The sequence below is a fragment of the Fusarium oxysporum genome, chromosome V (assembly GCF_013085055.1).
Source record: "Fusarium oxysporum Fo47 chromosome V, complete sequence".
Classification (NCBI taxonomy): domain Eukaryota; kingdom Fungi; phylum Ascomycota; class Sordariomycetes; order Hypocreales; family Nectriaceae; genus Fusarium; species Fusarium oxysporum.
The window spans coordinates 2,903,050-2,924,840 of NC_072844.1; the positions used below are offsets into that span (position 1 = coordinate 2,903,050).

Consider the following 21,791-nt stretch of genomic DNA (forward strand, 5'->3'; position numbering starts at 1 on the left):
TGCAATGGTCGGAACCCTTGGGATGGCAGCATGGTAAGAAATCGCTTATGTCTGCAGAAGAGGCTACGAAGAAAAGCCCCCTCACCTGAAGAATTCGTCACAATATTATCCTTATGATGAACGGCTTACGGGCTCCTTACCTTGAGGAGTTCTCCCGGCCGGGAAACTCGGACCCACCAGGTAATCCATACCAGCCCTACGGAGAATAACCGTGCGGTGGGATGTTGCAATAACGATACGAATGATCTTGGCTTTGAACCAGTTCCAGTCCGGTCCCCTGGAACTATTGCTAGGTGCAATCCAGGGTCGGTTTCATGTCCAGAACAGCCACATAGCGTGGATGCCACGGGGTGTTGTTGTGCACAGGCAGATGGGCTTGCGAACTTTGTCTTCTCCAAGAGTTGCAGACTACTACTGTAGGTTTAACTAAACCGTTGTCGATTGCCTCTCCGATGCATTGCGGATCATTTCCCCGTCAACTCAGCCTGGCTTGACGTTGCATCCTGGAGCGGGGTTGGGGAGCAGGAGCTTATGCCCGACAGTGGCAGAGCCAATATCTGTAGCGCAGTATTCGTAGCTGATGGAGGGATCGCTGAAGCGGCATCACATAGCCGTATTCTCCAGTGTACAGTTCGCTCGATGGTGGTTGCTGGCCAAGCTAAGGAAATTGATGCTCTTGGCTTAGTTTCCCATGATTAGCTGAGACTAAAGTGTAATTAGCGGCTCTTCAACCTTGGGTTGCCAGTCAACTCTCTCCGTCGGCGCCCTCCGATCACAGTTTGTGATGTTCTGAAGAAAGATTTCTCTCCACTTGCGGAGCAAAACAACATCCATCCTAGGATGGAAATCTTTGCGGGCGCCTGTTGATTCGGGAATACGAAGTGGGCTTTGAGCCAGGAGCCCGGTTAGCCTATTATGAATGCTTCATCTCAGTGTAAAGTACTTACCGCGAAGGTCTGGTATTGCATACACAGTATCGAACAATAGCGCAGGAAACAGAGACTGCAGAGCTGTGCCTTAGCAAACCAAGGCAAAAGCAGACCAATTTCCGAGGAGAACTTCGTTCATTCAATGGGAAAAGCTTGATGATGTTGCACTCGCTTACTTCGTAAAATATGGGTGTGGTCAGCCCATCTTAACTTGTGGCTACCTGAAATGCAAGAGCCACCAGAAAACGAATGAGTTGCCTCTTGATCGCATTCACTCGTTTCTTCTCGAGACCTGGCATCTTTCTCTTGACTGTTCCATTCCTGTATGTAAAGTCCTGCCCAGTGTCCGAGCTTCAAAGGCTCATAAGGCGTGCGTGCGTTGTTGTCTGCCAGGAATCTGTTGGCCAAATGGAGAGAGACATGCAAGGCTTTGTCGACAAAGTGAAACGGGGGTCGAGGAGCTGTAGCAGAGGTTCAACGGTCACACGGTTTCCAGGAACTCGGCAAACCTTGAATACTGTGGCTCACTGAGGACACAAGGTCTCGACTCAAGAGCGCCAAAAGCGCCAAAAGCGCCACCAACGATCAACCTTGATCCTCGTTATGCATGCACCTTGCTGCTAGGCGGACGGTGGCGCCAGTACCGTAATGAACTGCCCAAACACATTCATGATCAATTGGGAAGCGAGCTTATCGAAATTCAGGATCACTAGCCACCCATGAAATCTGGCATCGAGGCTCCAATGCACGAAGCAGTCAGTTATCAGGATCGGCAGTACTGAGTACAGCCCTTGCAGATATGCCCAACCAACGTCAGTTGCATCAGGGACCAAATTGTGCTGTCGACTGGTATCTAATCGTTTATACACCCGCACCTGGTGGACATTCAGCTGTAATGCTATCTTCGACCCCATCAGCTTGACGATACCAACCCCGCAGATGCTTCATCAAGTCTCACATCAATCGTTGCGCGTAACTGAGCCACAGGCTTATTTTGCGCCATGCCGAACATGTCTTAACTTACCTTCAATCTGATGCTTTAGTTCATCGCTGCCGTCGGAAAGCTTGTTGATCATCTCACCCACTGGTTCGTTGCTCAGGATGAGCTAAGAAGATCTGTTCATATCCTGCTAGTATTGAAGTTCCTGATCAGTTTGGCCTAAGCTTAGTCCCTTGTCTAGCCCCAGAGTTCGCCCATCTCGGATGCAGGAAGACATGGGCCGGGCCTGGGGTCCATGTAGCTTGCCAAGGATCAAGCTTTCTTTCCGATGTAGTGTTGCTTTCGTTCGTGAGTCTTCGGCCGAGTTGTTGTGACCTAACATCCAGGCCGCTTGGGCTCGGCCGCTGTCGGCTTGCTATGCAATGCTAACATCCTTCGACTATCGCCATGAAAGTATAGCATAAGCAGCGATCGTCTTTTAGGCTTGCTGGCGTGAATGAGTCTAGATCAATCATACTCGGCAATTGGCTTACGACGCTGGGCCAGCCGCTTCTTTAAACAGATGTTAGAACAACCCTCGGAATTCACCGTTTCCTCTCAGTTTGATAAGTGCCACACCAGCTGGAGAATAGGTATTGCCACATCAAGACTTGAACCTTCGATGTTTTCCCTTTCAATTTGAAATGGGTTTACCAGGTCCAGAATATGCAGATAATGTGGCTTCTGATGGTGGCCGAAACTATTGAGACCTGGGCAAGTGTCGTCTGAAGGAAATACTAGCATCTCTTCCAGGAGTATGGGAATTTAAACGCCACCGTGCCTGCTTCCAGGTACAACGGTTTGCAGACTTCCGTACTTAGTTCGAAGCCCATTCAATTCCGGACGAAATGCGACGGATGACAGAGTCTTAGGCACATCACAACATGTGTCCCCCGTTAGCCATGAGACTTGATTGATGTGTTATTACGCGAGGGCGTCCAAGTCAATGCACATTCTCCAGACCTGTAGGAAGCTGTTGCAGACTCGGCATCTCTGAGGAGACATGGACTAAGAGTACCATCCGAGAGGAGTCCGGACCAATAAGATGGAAGGTATCTGAGGGCTTGAGGGGCTTGTTGTTGGCCCTAGCATGCCGCAGCAGCAATGGAAGGCGTTGTCTAAAGCTCTTCCACTTTGATCGAAAGTCTATTTTCCCCTCACGGCCTTGCCTGGATTATGCCGTCCTCTGCTTGAGCACTAATCAGGCGTGCTGGTATAATGTGGCTGCACTGGGGTGAGAGCTGCCGTGCATATTTGATGGACCTGGTTCCCTGGAGGAGTGTTGAGTACAACGTACTGTTTCGTAAGACCTAGAGTAAAGACGTTCGGATTATACCTATCATATATTGAGTGAACACCCCCCCGTCCTTCAGTCGCCATCCCCTTATTCCCCTCCTCTTTGATCTCTTTATGTCAATTCGGAAAACAAAGTATTGTTCTTTGCCTTGCTGTATCAGCAGCTAAATCCAATTGACCAAAGACTGACCAACCATTCAACTCTTATTTCGACCTTTGACGTTTCCGTCTCAACTCTGCCGAGCAGCCCGATATAAGAATCAACTGCAATCTGTTCGACCGGACAGAGTACAAGACTCCAATGGCTGCCTTTGTACACTCTTATCCTCACCATATGGAACCTCCATTTGGAAATCCCATGAACATTATGACCGCAACCCCATCACCAGGATATATCATGACCCCTTCTCCATATTATACTAGAACACCATCGCCCACATGTCGAGGAAACATGGGATACCAGCCTGTCCCTGCACAAGTTCAAGACCCTTCCTTCTTTGAAGAGGCCATAGGTGGTTCTCCTCGCCCACAAGAACTGGCACTTGGCTTTATGCAAGCACCATTCCAGTATAACCCGGCATCCAATGCACCCAATGCACCCAATGACCCTTTTCCTTCTTTGGCTACATTGCCAAGTAGCGAGATCGAGCAAAAGCCTACCCGTCGGGCTCGAAATCGAAAACCGTCCCAGTTAAGCATCATCACCCCCAAAGAAGATAGTGGCCCCAGAGCTGTGCCCAGTTCCCCAAAGCAGAAGAAGCGCGGCCGCAAGCCCAAAGGAGGAGCCAAGGAGTCGGGGAAGTTTCATCAGGAGATTGAGCTTGATGAGGACGACCTTCCTAAGGACCCTCGACGTCGACGTATTCTTGAACGCAACAGGATAGCCGCGACCAAGTGTCGTCTTCGAAAACGAGACGAAGCATCTGCCCTTGCTTCCCAGGAACAAGCCATGGAAGACCAGAACCGATATCTTTCCTCATGCTTTGACTCATTGACAGCTGAGATATATCACCTGAAAACGCAATTGCTGCAACACACAGACTGCAACTGTGTACTGATTCAGAAATATATCGCCAATGAAGCCAAGAAGACAGTTGATGGCCTGCTTTCTTGTTCATCGGCCTTCCAGCCCGACAATGACCCCATGAGCCCATATCGTCGAGGTTCATGCCATAGCGGCACCAGCCCCACTGAATCCCTGGGTGTGCCTACTCCTGAGTTTGAAGGAGTCTCGCCAGCCTGGTCACAGCCTTTCCAAACAGGTCATGCCTCATCATCAGAGGTTGGAGAGGAAATCTTCGAGATGCCAATGAACCCTTACAACAAAGGGTCAATCCAGCTGCATAGTCAACCGCTCACCAGCATGACACCACTTCATCATCCCGAATCCGAGGTATATGTCGGTATGGGACCTCCACCCCAGCATGTGGATGTTATCAGTTGGAATCCTTCATGGGGATTTTAGTAACGAGGCTATGATCCTGTACCGCCGCTTTGGGCATTACGATCTTGTAGCTTGATTGAGATTTTCGAAAGCGGACTGAGGCAAAAGCTATTTTGTATATACGAGCATGGGTGAAGGCGTTTTTGGCTTGAGAGTGACATGTGAGCGTTCTGTATCAAGGGAGGTTAGCCAATATGTTTTTATATTATCCAGCAATCCAGAAGTTAAGATCAACTGGTTTCTCATTGAAATGCAAAGAGGGGTGAGCTCTTACTTAACAGCCGAACCAGCTGGCCGTGATCTGCTTGTCGTGCTTATCCTCTTATGTTTTCGAAGCTCAATGGCCCGAGGCACTCATCCTCCTTCAGTGTACATCGTCGTAGTATATTCATTGCTTGCTGAACTCATGGTAAATGAGGCAATGGCTATTAGGTGATGCAGACGTGTCCCACTAAGTTCCGAGCTTCATTGGAGTTTTCACAGATTAGAGCGTTGTGAGCGTGTCAAATGCCTAAATACGAGGTGGATCGCTGTTGTTCCAGATCGAAGAGTGTGGGGTGATCCCAGATCTCATGTTTCCCCTGCAGCTAATCGAACGTCTGCATTAGAGCATGCCGAATGTGGTGATGGCATCGGAGTGACCCACTAGGTTGATGGGCCAAAAATTCTCAATCGCCACCTTGAACCTGCACGTCATTGTATTGAATGAGGAGATTCATGTCAATATCGTTGGAGAGCAGGGTTGAGGATAATGGGCTGATGGAAAATGCTCAACGCCAAGCTTAACTAAGTCGGATGAATACAAAATGAATTCCATGTCCATCCAATTTCTACCACTGGGGTGCCTGAAATGACGAACAGACTTTTAGTGATCAGTGTTGTCTGCATGTATTCGCAGAACAGATGGTGCAGTGTTGTGAATTCAGATCCATCTGTTTTGATTTGGTCCGGCTCGACACAGACAAAGCATGGTTCGATACTTGAGGTCTCGCAGTGCAATCGCATAGCTCCGGAGAACGCTAAGATGTTGCGGCAGTGATACGGCTAGACAAGAAAGTGCGCAACGCTCTGAGCCCGGGTCCGGCGGTATGAATTGGCAGGAGGTTATAGAGAAATCCGCAGACACATGACCAAGTTGTTGTAGTGCATCTTGAGCCTGGGTTGAGCCTCAGCTGGGACTGGGGCTGGGGCTGGAGCAGGGGGGCAATGCGGGTTGTTGGAGATCTCCCCAGCGGTCGGTAATTCAGCGGTGACAGCATCACGTTCCCTTGTAACATCGCTGCTGACCGTAAACCAGGGGTTCCATTCCGCGAGGCGATCCCAAGTCGTTGAAGACTGGCTACACACCAATCAGCCTTTGCAAGGCGCATGAGCCGGTGAAGATGGCCAGACTGGAGTGGGTATGGCCCATAAGGATAGCTTCGTAACGACTAATGTACCCTTGTCGCAAGTTAAGGAAGTATGCCCCTTTGAGAAGTTGAGCCACATCGAATCTTGCCCTGAATATATTTCAAGCTGGACGATTCTGCAAACGCTAGGATTCCTTCTTTCAAACCCTTTACTTGCAAGTCGGCATTCGAAAAGCTTCTCAGTTCCGCGAGAAATCGAATTGGAGTTGCCCTCGACTTCCCAAATTTAGCAGACACTCTGACAGGCATCATCATACAAGGTATTCATTACCTCACGGCGTGGAAATTCCTCGACGCCTCAGCAATAAACATCCGCTGGGCCTCTTCAACAAATATCGAGACATCAGTGCTGTTAGATGCCGCTCTGAAGTTTCTCTTGAGGCCGGGCTTCAATAACAAGCGCATTAGTCGGGGGAGGTTTTAGGCGAAGTAAAAATCGTCAAGCTCGTCAGAGCAAAGCGCCTATCATCCACATCCCCTTGTCGAAAGCAGACATCACCATTGTGTCTTCGTGACTCAATTGGTTGCAAGGAAAGCATTGGAAATACATGTTTCATCGTACGTTGTCACCGAAAGAATTGGACGGATTTCGCTTCAGATTTACCGACGATTGAATGAGCGCGTGAGGAAGAAGACTTTTTCACCGCTGGCGACTACCTCACCTCACCTGAGGTTAAAGTGTCTTGTACTACCCGAGCCACAGACGGGACGGAACAGGCCAACCTGGAATATCCGACCGCGCATCGCACCTTCCCGCATACCAGACAGACCAAGACATTTTGGTAATCGCAAGCAGCTGACTTGCCTGATTGATTGGACCTTGTTCAGGTAACTCGAGGAAGGAAAGAAGCAGCCCAGTGCGAACGCAAACGCGCAGGAGAGATCCCGTTTGTTACGTCCCACCGCATTTTGTGATACTCAACTCTTGGCCTTAAACTGAACTTCTTCATCCTCAAATTCTCCTTCAACGCCGGTTCCCGCTATCAGTATTACATCCCGGTTACGACCGGTGAGTGCAATCTTTGCTACGGCGGATCGAGAGGTTACGCTTTTCCCCATTTCTTGTCATTCGCTTTCCCCCCAAGGGTACTTCATACACTCTTTCTTGGCCGCTTCCTGCATACCTTATCTTGCTCTCAAGTTGCCAGCTTCGCCACTTAATTGGAATCCCGCTCATTGTTTCAGTCGACTTTGTCTGGAATCTTCAGAGCTTCATCTTCCTGATCGATGCAGATGCTCGATCCAAACTTAGCCACTATGGCGGCCAACTCACCCGCGGAAACCGCCTTGGTGATCCTGTACTACTTGTACCCAGCTCTCGTTTTCATCTACTTTTTCTTCGCCTCACTCGTTTCGGCCTGTACAGTACACTCTCCTGACAAAGATGAGCGAAAGAAGAAATGTCCCAACCGACGGCTGACACTCGTCTTCTACCTCCTGTGCATCCTGACATACACTACCCAGTTGTTGCTGCTTGGGGCTCGGGCGGTCCTCTCACAGAACTGGCCAGCAGAAGATCACATCATCATTGGACATCTGGCTTGCATTCTGGCGTTCGGGATCCAACTCAGTCGCTGCCTCGACACTGAAGAGGGCCCCTTCTATCCTTTCATCGGGTCTTGGTTGCTTGGCCTGTCTTTTGATATTGCAATCACTGTACTGTCTGCTATTTCGGGATTGTTCTCCCCATTCGATATCTTCAGCATCCTTGCAAGCGTTAGCATCAGCATTCGTTGCCTGTCTTTCATATCACTCGCTAGTTTGTTCGCTGCTGGCTTTTCTGTAAAATTGAAATCCGATGAAGAGCAGGAACCATTGTTACCCAAAGTTACAACTACATCACCTGACAGTCCGACCAGTCGGGAATCTGGATATGGATCGACCCTCCAGGCCGAGGAAGAAGAAGAAGAAGAAGAAGAGGCCCCGGAGTATAGTTGGGAACGCCGAGAGAGAGAGGCCAAAGAGGCTATGAAGAAGAGGCTCGAGGAAGGTGGGAACTGGTTTGAGTACGCCAAAGGCTTCAAGGTAAGTGAAGAATACTTGCACATATTCACCAATTGAGCCCCCAACTAATACCACTGCTTGTAACTGTGTAAGGGTCATTGCGCTGACTCATAACAAGATTCTTTTTCCATACGTCTGGCCTGTCGGTAATGTTGGCCTGCAACTTCGTGCTGCGGCCGTGTGCCTATGCCTGTTCGCATCCAATGCTCTTCACCTACTCATCCCTCGCCAGACAGGCATTATCATGGACAGCCTGAATGGTTTCGGTAACAGCAATCCGTGGATTTCGGTTCTTGTATTTGCTGCCCTCCGCTTAGCTGCTTCTGAGTCGGGTATCGAGCTTGTGCGTCAATGGCTCTGGGTTCCTGTTAAGTACTATTCCCACGACGCATTGACACGAGCAGCCTACTCGCACATGATGCATCTTTCAGCAGATTTCCACGACTCAAAAAGCTCATCAGATATGATGATGGCGATCTATGGGGGCAGTGCGGTTTCCAATGTTATTGAGAATGTCTTGCTCTATGCTGTGCCCATGCTCATTGATATGGGGGTGGCTATTGTCTACCTTTCTATCACCTTTGGCCCCTACGAAGGACTTATTACCGTGGCTACCGGTGTCTTCTTCCTTCTTATTGCCAGCAAACTTGTTGCTAACTCCAAAACTGCAAGCCGCAATCGTGTCAATGCACTATATGAAGAACACTATGTGCGCCAGTCTGGCTTCCTTGGGTGGCAGACAGTTAGCGCATTCAATCAGATCGGTTACGAAGACAATCGACACGCCAATGCAGTCACAAATCGTTGGCTTAGAGAGCAGCAATATGTGCTTGGGTGGTATATCTCAATCGGATTTCAAACCCTGGTCCTGACATCTGGTCTTCTCGCGAGCGCATTTCTGGCAGTATACCGTATCAGAGCAGGTCACGCAACATCTGGACAATTTGCAATGCTTTTGATGTATTGGGCGCAATTGACATCACCGCTTCAGTTCTTTGCGAAGTTGGGAAAGAACGTCAGCGATGATTTCATCGATGCCGAGCGCCTGCTGGACATCATGAGAACTCAGCCATCAGTTGAAAATCAGAAGGGAGCTAGACCGTTGAAGTTCGTAGCTGGGGAGGTCGATTTTGAACGAGTTTCTTTCAGTTATGACAAGAAGAAGGGCATCATCAAGAATGTCAGCTTCCATGTTCCTGCTGGCCAGACAGTCGCTTTCGTAGGCGCCACAGGAGCAGGAAAATCTACACTCATCAAACTCCTTGATCGATTTTACGATGTGGGCGATGGCCGTATTTGCATCGATGGTCAAGACATACGAGATGTTGATCTGTTCAGGTAAGACCTTATCCTAACTAATGGTCACTTGACACTTAGCACTAACACAACTAACTAGTCTTCGCGATCGAATTGGAGTCGTTCCTCAGAATCCAATTCTGTTTGACGACACGATTATGAACAATGTACGATATGGAAGGATAACCGCGACCGATGAGGAAGTGTTTGAAGCATGTCAAGCCGCTTGCATTCATGATAAGATCAAAGGCTTCACCCATGGTATGGGAACAGCTCTGAGTTACCTATCAAACAATTGCTAACTTTAACAGGATACAAGACACGGGTTGGAGAGCGCGGCGTGTAAGCGAACCTTGGATATCACTATAGAATTCTACGCTGACTTATGTAGGAAACTGTCTGGCGGTGAGCTTCAGCGAATTGCAATTGCTCGAGCAATGTTGAAGAAGCCGGACATTGTTCTGCTCGATGAAGCCACCAGTGCGGTTGACACGGATACAGAACAACAGATTCAGATATCTTTCAAGAGGCTGTGCCAGGGCCGAACCACGTTCATCGTCGCGTAAGTTTATCGCATGTCAGTGTCTTTCAGATTATGCTAATTCACAAAGCCACCGTCTTTCAACGATTATGAACGCAGACCGGATTATTGTAGTTGAAAATGGCGAGATACTTGAGCAAGGGAACCATGACGAATTAATCGTGGCTGGTGGGAGATACGCCGATCTTTGGTCAAAGCAGGTCTTTGTGCGAACCAAGGAGGAAGACGCTGATGTCTCGGCTGGCCAAGCAGGATTTGTTAACGACCTATCCTCAGAGCAGACCAGAACCGAACTATCAAAAGTCAACAAGCCGACAACAGCAACCAATGAACAACCGAAGTCATCTGAAGCCAGAGCCAGCGCAGAGGATGATACCGTTACCCAAGGTCGCAAGCAAGAGGTAGTTTCAGCCGAAGATAAATAGTCTTTGGTGATTCTAACCTTTACTTGCAGGGAACCCGGTTGAATCCAGTTGCCGCTACATTTACTCCTCGCAGGTTGGCCAAGATCAGGAAATCCATGGAGACTAGGACTTCTGAGGCATCGACCAGCTCTGCCGCTCAAGACGGACTGATAAATGTAAGCTCACAAACGAGCCGACAGTGGTCTGACGAGGTTGCCGAACAAGATGAGAAGACTTTGAAGACGATAGCCGTGACTGGCCGGCCATAGGAGGGTCGAACCATTACGAGTAGCGGCGACACTACAACGCCAGCTACGGACTCCAGCGAGAAAAGGAGAGCATTTATTGCAGCCGTTGGCCGTGCTCTGAAAAAAAAACAAGCGAAACAATTTGACGAAGCAAAAGCCTTGGAGCGTAAGCACAATGCACCAAGTTCCTGTACTCTACTGACTCTTCTAGCTTTGGTCAAAGGTGGAGATGAAGCTGAAGGGGAGACGAAGAAACGAGACGTGGCAGAGAGTCAGATTTTTGAATATAAGCTGCCGTACTATTCTCGTCGTGCCCAGTCGAAGAGCGAACCATCTCAAGCATCTCAGGGCTCCGATGGAGCCGACGTGGACAATGAGCTCCTCCTGTCGTCGACAGGGAAGCAGATGTCTCCAGTAAGTGACAAGAAAATATGTTATGGTCATTGTATCTGATATAAGAAGCATCGTCGAGTTACACTGCCTCCTATGAAGACGAGTACAGGATCCCAAATTCCTGTTGCCACCGAGCACAACCAAGCGCTTTCTTCAGCTTCCCGGGCGGTGAAGGTTCAGGATAGCACCATCGATCGATGCTCCGACAAACAAAGCGCTGAACAAAAAGCGCAACCTACCATGCCAGGTAGAAGCGCGACATGCTTATCATCAAATTATAAAGATCCACAAGGCGAAGATGGTGTGACTGCGGGAACAAACACCACTGACGGTGTCAAGCACGGCAGCAATGAAATCTCGGAACCCAGAGAGAACCCCATCAGTTCCACCCCACGTCGTCGTGGTCGCGGTGGTCGACGAGGACGACCCCCTTGGTACCGTGGCCGACGTGGCAGAGGAAGCTATCGAGGAAGCCCACAGGGCAGACAAGCAGCATGAAGCGTGCTGCCACATTTATAATGTCGCGTTATAGAAATAATCATGACATGATAAATCCATGACAGAGGTACAAAGGAGAACAATGAGCCAGAAGAGGAGGTTCATGTCCTAGCATTACGAGTCCATGACTACCCACGAAGTAACAGCAATGCTTTGAGAGAGTGGTATTTAGTTAGTTAAGTGTTGCCTCAAGATAGACATAGATAAGGCGTTTATGCCATCAACTACATATCTCAGACTTACTCTCCGTTAGCCAAATAAAGTGACGAGGAGGGGTTCAATGACTGGCATGAGAATATATAAAGCACCTAGAGAATGGTTAAGATCCTGCAAAATCGCAAGTCCACCAGCGTTCGAGGTTCTTGATTATCAATATATCCATACGACTACCTAGGTGAAGTTAAAGTGATAAATCGGGCACATATATGGAGGCACGAACACGACTCTGGCGTTCCGAAGGTATCAAAACGTCTAACTTTATTTTCTCATTAGAAACCTATTTTGAGCCCTTTCTATGTATATATGCATAGGTGTATATGGATCAATGGAGTTCTCATTTCTCGGGCTCAAGCCATAGTTCCATTGGTAGGTGACCGAGAAATCGTATTAACTCAGCTACCACATTTTCAACTCTCCCAAATATATACCTGGCGTCACCCCGCAAACTCACGCCTTCGCATATCTTTTGAACTACATGATGAAATCAGTACGATCATCTTGAATCAATACTACTACTCACAAGATTCCAGATCCTCGGCCAGGTGCCCAAGCTGTGACAGAATTGTCGATCTAGTATAATCCTGGCTACGAAGCTTGTAGTCCAAAGATATCGTAGATGTTGGATGGCGATTCGCTCCGTTACTTATACCCCATCTATAAAAGTCTTGGCGGGCTTTGAGACATCTTCTCGCGAAGGCAAGGACTGTTTGACTGTAGCGGGCTGATGTCTTATCCCACTTTCAACTGCATCGAAATGGGCGATACATTCGGAGAAGAGATTATAGATATAGGGGGTATTCGTGTCCAAGGCCATTGTCATGGTAATTTATAATGTGCTGTGAAATTGGTCAAGTCGTGCAAAAGAAGGAGAGTATACTTTACCCCTGAGATTTGGCCCGTTTTAAAGGCACAGAATGAAAGTAAAGCGGCATTGCTGCTGGTGATGTTGTTGTTGGTCACTGTCGAGTACAGTAGGGCGAGAAAAGCTTTGTCATGGTGTTACCATTTGTGTGACCCCGTCACTGAGGTTTGTGGTGATTATGGAGACTCGGTATAAGTTAATGGCCTACGATCGTTGCTCTCATTAAAGCGAGGGGGCCTAAGAGGGAGCAGAGGAAGAGGCACGACAGCAATCCAATGAATTAGATACAACTATTTGGGACCGAATACAGTTGGCCTGGCTGAGTGGTTCTTCACTCCTACTCTCATCTTAGGATAAGGCATTGTCACGGAGGTGATAAAGAAGAGCAACCTCAGTTGAAGAGGGGTGAAGTTTGGGCAGGACTGTTTCTAGTATTGACTGGTACTCGGTATCATGAGAAGTTCGAGGCTCTTGTAAGAACACATCGGTGTCTTGATTAAGCTGCTGTGCCAATGATGGTGCGTATCACAAACTCACCTCGTAATCACTGATAGCTTACCGAGGGGAAGCAAGACAAGGGAACCCTTCTCCAAGAGGTTCAACTGGCTATGAGTCACCTCTGAGCAGCTTATATATAGATGAAACATTTAATGATACGATGATGAGACTTGGCATGGGTTTAAGCTTATTACACTCATCATGGAAACGTCCTCCACCACCTGAGAACTAGAAGAGTAACTCACACCGAAGCCGCAACACAATGAATGACCCTATCAGCAGTCTTAGCAACGCAACCTCATGCAAAAGTTGCCATATCCTTTCCCCCAGAAGACTCGGCGACTCCACAAGTTCCGGTCCCGCAACGCCACTGACCATGTTCTCACCGACAATGAGAGCATCTTTCGCTTAAGCCATAAATCGCATGTAATATGAGATCTTATCAAGTGCCCCTCCATCGGTACCCAGTTCCGATCCGGTCGAGGAGGTCCGTAGGGCGTGGTTTCGACGCTAGAAACTGCCATGAGCGGAGTCTAGATGCAGTCTATTTTCCTAATTCGTCGCTAGTTTAGTCTTGTTTGTTTTGTGTAAGTGACTGGCAAAAGAGAAAAGATTTAACGTGGCGGGACCACTTCCGTATAATTCTTATATGCATGGCTACATCTGACACTCTTCACTTTTTGATAAGGCAAAGGAAATTGAATTCTATTCAAGATGAAAGTCATGGTTGATTCAACACGACAGGAGCAAAATGTTCAACGGAGTAGTTTTCAGGAGAATACCAACTGGGCGGCATTCGGTCTTGATCCCATCACAGCTACAGTGTCGAACATCAACCCAGACGCCGAAGCACAACCTGACGTAGACTCGAGACAAGATGTCGAAAAGACAGTCAGTGCATGGATCTGCGTCCTTGGATCTTTTCTAACTTTGATACCTACATTCGGTAAGTCGGCCACTCCAACAGTAGAACAATGACTGACTTAAGAAAAGGCTTCATGAACTCGTTGGGTACAGTCCAAACATATCTAAGCATGAACCAACTGCACGACTACAGCGAAGGCGAAGTTGGATGGATCAGCGGCCTGTTTCTCTTCCTCTCGCTCATTCTCAACGTCCAAGTCGGTCCGATGGTCGATGTCCATGGGCCCAATGTCATCGGTCCTGTTGGGGCAGTTCTTTATGTGGCCATGTTTCTCCTCATGGCCGAATGTCGCAACTACTGGCACTTCATGCTCTGCCTGGGAGTATTCGGGAGTATCGGCGCTGCTATGACAATGGTTGTAGCCATCGCCATCGTGGGAAAGCTGTTTGTCCGCAAGCGAGGTCTCGCCATGGGTATTACACTTGCAGGATCGTCTATCGGCGCTGTCATATTCCCTATCATTCTACGGTCAACGTATCCCAATCTCGGCTGGCAATGGTCAATGCGAATTATGGCGTTTATATCAGCAGGTCTTCTCCTCCCTGCCATTCTCTGCTTCACCGCCTTCAACAAGATCTACAAATCATCAACAAATGGCCAACCCGCCCCCAAGAGCTCAACACTCAACTTCACTGCCTTTCAATCACCCGCATTCTGTTTTGTTACAGCCGGTATCTTCATGTTTGAGTTTGTCATCTTCAGTATCTCGGGTCTTCTACCGTCCATTTCTACTCGGGTCGGCTTCACTGCCGAGAATGGATATACTCTTCTTTCTATTGTTGGGGCGGCGAGCACATTCGGCCGAATCATTCCCGGAGTCATTGGCGACAAGTATGGGCACTTCAATGTTCTACTTGCTACTTTGGTGTTTACTGTCGTCTTTATGGGGGCTCTGCTTGTTCCGTTTGGTACCAGGTCAGCTACTGCTCTGTACGCCTGGTCTGCTATCTGGGGATTTGGGTCTGGGTCTTTTCTCTCCATTACTCCAGGTAAGTACCTTAAGCATCATTGATATAAGAACAGGCTGATAAATAAAAGTCTGTATGGGCAAAACATGTGAAGCCAAGGACTATGGTCGATATTATGGCGAGTCTACCCTCTTATAGTCAACTTCGACTGTAGCTAACCACTGCTCCAGGCATGATGAACTTTGTCACCGCCTTCGCACTGCTCATCGCTCTCCCTACAAGTGGTGCCATGCTCGAGAACATGGGCCCTCAAGCTCTGGCTGGTCTCTTCACTGGCATGACTGCTGTTGGAGGAGCTTGCTACTTTGCAGCCCGAGCTCTTCTCATTGGGAGGTGGCTGTCTCCCAAGACTATCATTTAATTTCAAAGAGTACCTGAATACGTCTCATTATTTGCAAATCTGAATTTGACTAAATTGGGTGTGGTTGGTCAATTTCATGGGAGTTTGGGTTATGACATATGGAGACTGGAAAATATACCTAATCCGGCGCTGGATGAAATAAAGGAAAATGGGTATTAAGGAGTTTCAAGATTGTACTGAGTTATTACTTTACTCTAATAATAATATGATCCCATAATCACCGAACAAAGCAAGAGCCTTTCGGCATATAAAGAGGAGTAACGTATCACATCATCACCGCCCCTTGTTGTCTCTTCTCATGGCAAACCCTTTCTCAATCAACCTCACCATCAATCCATTCGTCAGTGGGATCTCCCTCTCCCCCATCTTCTGCCCCTTAGCCTCGTCCTCCGTCGCCCAAACATAATCCTGATGCTCCTTCGGATCCAGCTTGACCTCAGCTGTATCCTCAACATCAACCTCAAAGCTAAACTTGCAAAAGAACCTCTTCCCCGTTCTATTCGTAAAAACAGCTCCAGGTTTTCCATTTGGCCCATCAGGAATAACACGTCGAATGTGTCGCAGTCTCAGACCTGCCTCCTCCCAAAGCTCACGCGCACAACCGTACAGAACAGTTTCGTCTTCGTCGTCACAAGCACCGCCTGGAATCTCCCATTTGTTAGGCATACTATCGTCTGGTGCTCTTTGGAGAAGGAGAATGCGGTTGGAGGTGTCGAAGACGAGGGCGCCTGTTGCGAGCGAGTCCCATGTTTTGTCGTGAGTTTTCAGCCACTCGCGGTGATTGACGTTCCATTCTGCGACAGACTCGTCGAAAGTGAAGTTTAACTCTGGGGGGGAGAGGTTCGTTTCTTGTTTGTCCGTCATTTTGTGTTGCTGTGTGTGAAGATGAAGTTGAAGTTGAAGAGATGAGAATAAGATGATGCTGCGACTGAGAAATGCCCCGGTATTAGACCTGCTTGTTGACGCTAATGCCTCACCTCACTCACTCACTCATAAACAAGCTATCGCCATAATTTTCATGTCTGCCTAATATCCATACCTAGGCAACAATAAAAGTCAAGCGGCTCATTTCAATTTTCCAGTTCGCAAGACAATCTCTTACACGAGTGTTTATATGATAATTTGTTTTAAAAGGCCAGGCTAGCCTCTCATCTCATATCACTTACTTACTCGCTCACTCAAACCAAGACCCAGACAATCCAATCATACACACTTCTTATTTTACTCTAACATCTCGAGGCTACGGAGCCAACTGGGTAAGGTACATGAGAGGCAGCCGTCCGTAGGTACATGTACGAATCCTGCGATCAAACCCGTCAAGACATCCACTTTTCCCAGCATGTACTTCTTATCGCTATTGCCTCCCTCCCCAGAGCTTCCAGCACATTCCGCGAACCTCGCCCTCGGGTGACATTCTCCTTGTTGAAGTTTGAATGGTGTTATGACGCGTGTGTGTGAGCCGACAACGATCGCTGCGTGTCCTTTCAACCACCAGTCCTTCCAGCGACTTCATATCCATGTGCGACCACGGCACTACCATGCGCAATTCGTGCCAATCCCTACCAATCCTTCACGATAAAGCAAGCAAAGCTTATAATACGCAAGCTTCCAATGCCAATTGTGGCGATATCGGAGCTGCTGACAAGACAGCCACCAAACGCCCCTGACGCTAAACTGACAGATCATACGAATAACAAAGCCCAGAAACAAATTTTTGCAAGTAGAAACAAAGCATAGACTTTTGTGTACGATGCTCACATGAAAGATCTCATGGTGCGTAAAGCCGTTGCTCGAGTTTGCTGTAAATCATAAACAAATATCGCTTCATGTCCTTCCATGCATCTCAACGTGATTCGTGAGTGCTGATACTCGGTTTGAAGGAAACAAAACTATAAAGATGCTCTTTTCCTACATCTGGTCTTAAACGTGTGCGTTTTGCTGGGGCATGATGGACCTCTCAGCCCGTGTTCGCATGAAGTTTGCATGAGATTCCAGGCATCGAGCTTTGAGTCGTGTCACTGGCCACACTGCAGCCTTATCAAGCATCAATGCAGTGATTCGGAGTAGCTTGGCAGCGTAGCCGTTGTGCCCACCCATGTCCAGGTTGGCTTCCTGGCCGTTCATGCCATTGACAAGCTCCATGTTCATCTTCATCTCTGCTGACGATAGCACTTCTTGGACTTTGCCCAGCAGCTTTACATCTTCTTCCTCCAGAAGCATGATGGCAGGAACCTCAGAGAGATTGACTTGATCCTGACCAAGGATTCCCAAGTAGCAGCCAACGCGATCCTGCAACGTCGCAATCCACTCTGCAAGAACCTGGGCGCAGTCGAATGCACACATGGCAGACTGAAGAGGAAGTTCCCTACTTGTGAAGTCGGCAAAGGTCACACCGAGCTTATCCGACATGGCGAGGGAGTCGGCGGCATAGAAAGCTGCCTTCCGAAGATGCTTTTCCCTGCGAGATGTAGTGTGACTCGACATACTAGAGGATGCTGGCCGTAGAGGAAGCTTAGTATTGGAGAAATCCATCGATGACGTCTGTGTCGCAGGCGTTTCCACGAATCCTGAGCCATTGATTGAGTTATCCGAAGGTTCGGCACTGCCAGACTCAGAATTCGAGATCGGTGATTGCTCAGCATGCTGAACGATCTCATTTCCCCGAGAAAGCTCCTCAGCCATCCCGTCCCAATCCCTTTGCCAAAACCTCTCTTTTGAGCGTGAAAGGTTGACGAAAAGCCGAATATACGCCAAATCGAGCAGAGGGATCGCGTCAGCTGACAGAGGGCCTTGACCAAAAGGGTTGGGACGTTCTACACTGTGGTGAGGGTTGCTTGCCCAGGCCGCCTGCCACGCCTTCAGGGCAGGCTCGATGTGCCGATGCATCTTCTCTGTCTCTTCATTTGTCCAGATTTTGTTGTGATGTCTTTGTCGTGTTTCCCAGATATAGTTGTGCAGTGCGTTGATAAGTATCAGAGATCCGAATGTGCTGGGTCGAAGAGGTGCACTCATCGGGTCGCTTCCATCGGTGTCAAACTGTCCACCAAAAGAGAATTGATGCTGTTTCTCATTGACATGAAGGAGGTCACCCAATGCATCGTGAAATGTCATCCGGTTGTGGTTTGCAGCCTCGGCTCCACCGCGTGAGTGGAAGACTGCGCTCGTCTCAGCTGAGAAGAACTCTTCATCGCAAGGGAGGTCCAGGTAAATTTCTGAATTTGTCAACGCAGGTGTGTGGTTGTAGGCGGAAACCAAGAGGCTGGAAAGTATAAACACGGCGTATAAAGTTCGCTTCCGCTCTTCTCCAGACTTCCACCGCAGCCACTCTGCTTGATCGGGCTCCAGATTCGTGTTCCAGTTTCGGTCATCACTCATCTGAACATCCTGACCGTCAGAGGCGTTGGGGCGATTGGGTCGCAAGAGGTCAGCTGCTTGTGCGAGGCTGACCAAGGCGGCGCAATGCGTCGAAGCGATGTCACTGGCAGTCTTGTCGCCACAGTTATGGCCATATACAACATTTAGAAGCATGGCTTGCACAAGCCACACGGGAGTGTGAGCGCCGCCGTCATTGTTATGGTCAGTTGGGGTACTTCGGCGAATGTCTGCTTTTCGGACATCGGCTTTTCGACGTTCCTCAAGGTAAAAAAATATCATTTTCTTGGCCATTTCAAACAGCTCTCGGGATTGGACAGTGTCCATCTCGTAGAGCGCGCCAATAGCGGCCATGGACAATATCAGACAACCACTACCACCTACACCTGGACGACTATTGGCAGAGATGGGCATATCGAAGGACAAAGTAGGAAGATGAAGAAAAGGCAAGTGGGGGTGGAAGTATGCTAGATAGGCACCGACATATCGCTGAAGGTCCTGAGTACTGGGCAGATTAGCTGCTTGGGACGAGACGGCATTGCCGGCAGACTGGGAAAGTGGCGACTGAGGTGATCCTTGAGAAGTAAAAGAATGTTTACGACCCCCAAAGGGTAGGCACTGGGACAGGATGTTCACGATGGCATGCCGGGTAGCATCTGTAATGGTGGTCACTGGCGAAGCGCCGTGGTTGCCCCCATTTAGAGAAGATGGCGTCTCCGGGCCGGCGTTGAAGCCAAGGGTCTGGTTAATGTTTTGGGTGCCGAGTCCCGTCACAACAGAGGGACTCAATGAGCTCAGCGAGGGTGGAGGCGTAGAGAAGTAAGGGTCATTCATCTTTTGAGTAGCTGGCTGAGGTGATAACGGTGCTCCGCTAAGGAGATCCGGAAAGACTGTGCCATTCATTTCCATCGCAAAAGGGTTCGTGGGCATCTGTGGAGGAGCCATCACAGATGTCGGCCACATGGTACTGGTCCCAGCCGGCGCGGGATGATTCGACCCATCCAACATAACATCGCTAATCCCACTCTGACTCGTCGTGCTGATTGCGGACGGACTCGATCCATCATCAATCACATTTTCGTTCGCAAATGACATCTGTTGCTCAAAACCAGTCAACCAGTCAACGGGGTCGTCGAACTGGGGGTTCGTAGACATGTCGTTCATCGAGTGCCCAAAGGGCGAGTTTTCCATATTCATCACCTGCGGTGAGTCGCTGTAATGGAGATTGTTTGGGTTTACTGTCGTGGCTGTCCCAAAGAGCATGGTGTCGAAATCGAACTCGTTGAAGGACATCGGGGCCGTCCTGAGAGGGTTAACATAGTCGAGGTTACTAAAGGCTCCTGTTTCCAGCTTAGGGATGCCAGGATGCATAGCTCGTTGACCCATAGCAGCGGACATGCCACCATAGAGAGGATCCATGGTGTGGACTGGAAAGCCAGCGAGGCTGGGGTGTCTACTATGACCATGAACAGGCCCACGAGCCACGGAGGCATTGGCAGAGGCAGTGGCCATACTGAGAGCCATTGTGTCGATATGGCCAAGGGTGTTGGCTCGGGGCCGCATGGTGTTTGAGGCATTTGAAGCCGGAGCGGCAGTGGCAACTGCGTTGGCTCCAGCGACGCTGTTCTTTCGGGCACGACTCTGACCAGGAGCGACACCGGTTGTGGACTCACGACGATTACGAGGACGGGAGGACGGGGTCGAAGTCTGGTGCAGCTTTTGCTGGTGACGCAGCAGAAGGTCACGGCGGGCAAAGCATCTTGAGCACTCGGGACACTCAAAGGGTTTCTCCTTGGTGTGGGAGCGTTCGTGTCGCTTGAGATGTTCCAATCGGGCGAACGAACGCTGGCAAGTGCCGCAGACGTGAGGACGTGGCTTGTCCGTCTTTGCGGGAGGGAAATTATTAGCAGGCGCTTTTGTGTTGACTGTGATAGTAGATGCTACGAGTGTTAGCATGTATAAATCGAAGTTTTGTATCCAAGGTCTTGTTGCGGCAACGGTGCGGGTCGAGTCGAGCTCAGAAACACGAGGGGCAATGCCGGCGAAGGCGGGATAGCTCACCAGTATCGTCAGTGGTGGAGGGCGCGGCGGTGCCAGCGGCGGCGGTGGTTGTCGGTGCGGGAGCGGTCATGGCGAGATTGGGGCGCGAGACTCTAATGCCAGAGTCGTTTATCACCATGGCAGGTCGGATCGTTCAGATTCGCATTCGCGAGGGTCGAAAGATGAAGATTTTGGACCTGTCGTGCTCGCAGAAGCAGAGAGTGTTTCGTCGCGGGGCACAAGGTTGGGCGAGAGTTGAGTGCGATAGGATGGATGGCGGGGAGGTTTCGGTGGGCGGCGGGCGCGGTTCGTCACTCTTTGGTGGGGGGAGGGGAGATAAGTAAGGTAGATAAATCTAGAGAGAGAGGGAGAGATGTTTAGATTGAATGAAATGAGCGTTCTATAAACGATGAGGGCATATTCTTCTGTTTGTATAGAGAGAAGAAAAAATGAAGCAATTCAGATCGTCGTTCAGAACATACAGGCGAAGCAGCAACCGCTTGAGGAAAGTGAAAGAGAAAGAGAGTTGGAGGCACTGGCGGCAAGTGCAGTGGAAGAAGGAAGGTTGGCGCCGAAAAAGGGCCCAGGCAAGGATACCTGAACCTGACGACGGATGGGCGACGCAGGACGCAGGAGCAGCCCAGAGCAGGAGCACGGTGTGCGTGATACTGTGCACGCTCTTGTTGAATCAGAATTGGCAAGGGACCTTGGACCTTTGGACCTTCCCTGTTCTTTGCTCCTGGGGGTGTGGCTCCAGTTGCGTTTGCGTTGCCGTTATGGAGCGCTAAGGTAGGCTAGACTAGGTTCCCTGGGGCGCATCAAGTTCCCGTAGTTCGCTCGGAGCAAAGAAGAGAGACGAGACAGCCAGATTTGCAGACTGAATCGAGAGTGAGAGAGATTTCGAGCAGTATAGATAGCAACAGCAAATGGTATGGTGATCACGGAAAGTTGGCTCTAAATAAAGAGCTACTCCTACCAGCTCCTTCTTAATGTGAAATTCGGTTTTCATGACACGTCCACTTAACGCATCTCGGCTGAGGCTGTAAAGAAGCTCTTCTATCCACCTCATCATCCTCCTTTCAACTCAACCAATTGCTCAAATATT

General features: G+C 49.2%; 5 protein-coding genes across 5 annotated transcripts; 3 read left to right on the plus strand and 2 right to left on the minus strand.

Annotated features, from left to right (window-relative positions):
• Positions 1-3,505: 3,505 nt before the first annotated feature.
• On the plus strand, positions 3,506-4,877 carry FOBCDRAFT_293536 (uncharacterized protein; the record flags this gene model as incomplete). The annotated part of the gene is made up of 1 exon (XM_031184593.3): positions 3,506-4,877. The coding sequence occupies one exon, from the start codon at positions 3,506-3,508 to the stop codon at positions 4,667-4,669; it is 1,164 nt and encodes a 387-aa protein (XP_031040235.2). The 3' UTR covers positions 4,670-4,877.
• Positions 4,878-7,314: 2,437 nt separating this feature from the next.
• On the plus strand, positions 7,315-11,444 carry FOBCDRAFT_293545 (uncharacterized protein; the record flags this gene model as incomplete). Its single annotated transcript, XM_054704684.2, has 10 exons — positions 7,315-8,082; positions 8,180-9,399; positions 9,458-9,618; positions 9,669-9,699; positions 9,749-9,919; positions 9,969-10,299; positions 10,353-10,478; positions 10,572-10,716; positions 10,762-10,964; positions 11,013-11,444. The coding sequence occupies 10 exons, from the start codon at positions 7,315-7,317 to the stop codon at positions 11,439-11,441; spliced, it is 3,585 nt and encodes a 1,194-aa protein (XP_054560659.1).
• A 2,201-nt stretch (positions 11,445-13,645) lies between these two features.
• Positions 13,646-15,457, plus strand: FOBCDRAFT_224001 (major facilitator superfamily domain-containing protein). The gene is made up of 4 exons (XM_059609646.1): positions 13,646-13,966; positions 14,014-14,934; positions 14,984-15,031; positions 15,084-15,457. Exons 1-4 carry the CDS (start codon positions 13,735-13,737, stop codon positions 15,272-15,274), a joined length of 1,392 nt encoding a protein of 463 aa, XP_059464950.1. The 5' UTR covers positions 13,646-13,734; the 3' UTR covers positions 15,275-15,457.
• On the minus strand, positions 15,458-16,521 carry FOBCDRAFT_224004 (NUDIX hydrolase domain-like protein). The gene has a single exon (XM_031184605.3). It carries the CDS (start codon positions 16,136-16,138, stop codon positions 15,548-15,550), a length of 591 nt encoding a protein of 196 aa, XP_031040247.2. The 5' UTR covers positions 16,139-16,521; the 3' UTR covers positions 15,458-15,547.
• A 673-nt stretch (positions 16,522-17,194) lies between these two features.
• Positions 17,195-20,777, minus strand: FOBCDRAFT_135163 (uncharacterized protein; the record flags this gene model as incomplete). The annotated part of the gene is made up of 3 exons (XM_059607933.1): positions 17,195-18,907; positions 19,031-20,586; positions 20,708-20,777. 3 exons carry the CDS (start codon positions 20,775-20,777, stop codon positions 17,195-17,197), a joined length of 3,339 nt encoding a protein of 1,112 aa, XP_059464951.1.
• Between the last annotated feature and the right edge of the window lie 1,014 nt (positions 20,778-21,791).